Consider the following 3,347-nt stretch of genomic DNA (forward strand, 5'->3'; position numbering starts at 1 on the left):
GATTGATTAAAGTTTGTTGAAGGTGACTCCGTTCACACTATAAAATTTTATCGAAATTGATTAAAATTTGTTGGAGGTGACTTAGTATAATTGACAGCTACTTTGTGCAAAACGGTGAGGCTGTTTTGGATCGACACATCTTAACCATCGGATCTTAACCATCGGGGGCTGTTTTGAATCGACCCATCCTAACCATCGGGTCGGTAGATTTCGGCTTCATTGACCCATTCTCTAATTTGAGAGATGCGTCGGTCGAACAGCGAGCTCACCGCCCTTGCTAGCTCGCAGAGCTCCATGACGAGGTGCCCGCCTCGCGGACAGGCTTTGGGGGAGAGCGAGCGCCGCCGCTCAGCTCATTCACCGCTGGTGGACTAACGTAGTAGGCGGATCCATCCTTAACGCCCCATACGCATCCATGTATTATGCCCCTGACAGTGGGTCGTCAAAAGCGTAGAAAATAACATAAATGAGAGCACAATAGAATTGTAATGGTTAGCTTGAAAAATTGCAATAAACAGAAAAAGGGAACCCTTTATTATTAGGTCTAGACATCAAACATGTTACGGTGAAGATGCAAAAGTCGAATATAGGACAAACAAACATAACACTTGGCACGAACATGCATGCAAGTTTGCACAGAACCAAACATGCAGCTCAGTAGATTAGACATGCATGCAAATGGCACGCCACACACATACAATAACTTAATACAGGTTCGAACGAAAAGTTATTCATGCATGGGTCTTGTGGATCCTGAGAACGATCATGCCTAATTCAATTGCAGATGGATTTGAGGTTTCGGTTGCGGCGGCTGGCCCGCTTGCGCCTGGCCTGGCCCCTTACTTCACTCCCATAGCTCAGTGAAGTAGAACAAGACCTTCTCTGTCGAAAGTTCATGCTACCACTTTCGATGCAGAGTTCCCTTAGCTTCCCATCGGCAAAATGGTTAATCCCAAGTCTGTAAGGCAGATCAGATTTCTTGTTTTGCTCCACTCTCAGCACAGTCTTTTTGAAGTAGCTGAACCGGCGAGCCATCTCCTCACGGTCACGCTCCTGGTTAAAAAATTTGCACCAGCGCTCGTACAGGTCCCATAGGGCATCATCTGACTCAAGATCCTTCTCATTTGCCTCGAATTTCGCCCAATCTAGAGACATAATTGTGCGGATCAGATTAGCTGGTATACATATACATATACATACATACATATATATAAGAGTAAATAAATGAATAAAATGATGCATATTAACAACAAAAAGAAGAGTAAATATCGCCTAATGATACAGACTACGTTTAGGCTAGGCCTGTTCCTTGGTTGAGCGAGCTAAACCGTAACCCAGTACAGAACCAACCAGGATGGAACCATAATCACCTACGGTGCGCGAGGCGGAAAACACTATAAACACAGAACAAAGAATAATATATTTGACAGCCTTGCGGGTTTTGATCGCGGAAACAGGTAGAAAGAAAAAAAAAGAAGAAGAATATATTTGGCAGTTGCCTCTCTCACACACGAGCTCAGCTTGAGCCTCCCCCAGCTATTGACATAGGAGGCAAAAAGGTTGCATACAACTCAATTCAAGACCGGATACATCAAAAGAATTAATTCAGGCTCCTGACACTGTGAAGCACAACCCCAATCTGTTTTGGTGCTGCTGGCGGGATAAACTAACACCAGGGAAACATAGTGGGCAGTATCAAATCAAGCTACAGTAGCGGCCGCTGGCGGAATAAACGCAACACCTGGGAATCCAAGTGCCCGAGCTACCGTGGCCACTGCGCAGCCAGCTCAGCTCCGATGATCAGAGAACCTGCTGGCCATGACATGCAGAGAACAAATTGCCGCGCTGGCAGCAACCCTTGGATCGACCCACCCACACAAGCAGTAATCCATTAAAAACCAATGGACTCGTATTCATCCCAGTCCGAATGCACTAGAGTGGATCGGAATCATCTAATTTCTACCAAAATCCACTCCAACTCAACCTAGAATGATGTGAATACGAGTGCATCCAAACTTAAGAACTAAACCAGCCCGAGAAAATTATAATGATAGGACTCCCAAACATGTGATTTGCTATTTTAGGCTGTGGATTCGCGTGCACTAAATTAGCGTCCTACTAACGTCTGACCTTAGATATAGGGAGGTATTATTGGGGGTACGGATACCTGGTATGGCTGATTGCCATTTGTCGAGAGTGGATCTATTGTCGTGAGAGAGCCTGGCCGCCACCGGACCGCCTGGACCAAAGCGGGCCTTCGCCGCCGCTGCAGCAACGAGCAGATCTGAGGCCGCCGCCGCACCGCTTGAACCAGAGCGGGCCTCCACCGCCGCCGCCACCGCCGCACCGCCTGAACCAGAGCGGGCCTCCGCCGCCACTCGCGTCACCGCCGCAAGGCGATCTGTAGCCCACGCAGCTAAGCTGGAGACGCGAGCAGCCGCCCGGAGGATCAGGCACGCCATCGACAGCATGACGGTAGATGAGAGGATGCGGATGGCGTCGCCGGTGGATGGGTCCAACTTCACTGACTTGAAGAAGCGAAGGCACAACGATGAACAGTGATCTGAGTCTGGATGAACAGATAAGTACTCTATTCGCAACCCTAGGCAGATTCGGAGTTGGAGTTGGAGTTGGGAGGACCGGACCGCCGCCTCTCGCTTGGGACGGCCCATCAGGCATACGCACGGCCTTAACAGCCCACAACCACCGAGCCCGCAATTGTAGTTTGTTTCCTAGTTTGTTCCGATGAAAAACTGATGCGTATTGGTGCCGTGCCTGTGTGCATCAGCTTATTTGCTGTTGATACAACCCAGAACGAGTCCAGTCGTCCATCTCCACGACGCCCCGACGTTAGCTTGTCCAATGCGCAGGAATTCTAGACCAAAACTTCGCATGCACGGCGTCCACACATGTCGTCAGCTCTTGCACGCCTCTGCACCAAAGTAAATTGACAATGCAACTAATAAATTCAACATAACGCAAATGTACATACAGGTCAATGTTACATATATGGGATACAATCATGCTTAGGCGCATAGAAATTGCACCTGCTTAACAAAAGCAAGGCTTTGCAATGCATCTATACAAGACATCAACAGTAATTTAAACATTGTCTTCCAACCTGTATGTGAAACATTCAATCTTCCAGATCCACAGCACTAGTTGAAACATTCGGTGTCCTGAACCAAAGATACAATGCGCTACACAGCAAAAAAAAAAAGGAAAAAGTCCATTTTACACCCTCCAACTATCACAGAAGTCCAAAACCGTACAAATTTAGCCCTTAGGGTGGTTTTGAAGGTGGTTTTGGATTTTTAAGAAAAAATTAAAAAAATCTAATTAGATCT

General features: G+C 47.3%; 1 protein-coding gene across 1 annotated transcript; it reads right to left on the minus strand.

Annotated features, from left to right (window-relative positions):
* Positions 1-511: 511 nt before the first annotated feature.
* Positions 512-2,551, minus strand: LOC120646069. The gene is made up of 2 exons (XM_039922776.1): positions 2,168-2,551; positions 512-1,145 (listed from the first exon to the last, which is right to left on the minus strand). Exons 1-2 carry the CDS (start codon positions 2,469-2,471, stop codon positions 775-777), a joined length of 675 nt encoding a protein of 224 aa, XP_039778710.1. The 5' UTR covers positions 2,472-2,551; the 3' UTR covers positions 512-774.
* Positions 2,552-3,347: the final 796 nt, after the last annotated feature.

This window comes from Panicum virgatum, chromosome 8K, assembly GCF_016808335.1.
Source record: "Panicum virgatum strain AP13 chromosome 8K, P.virgatum_v5, whole genome shotgun sequence".
Classification (NCBI taxonomy): Eukaryota; Viridiplantae; Streptophyta; class Magnoliopsida; order Poales; family Poaceae; genus Panicum; species Panicum virgatum.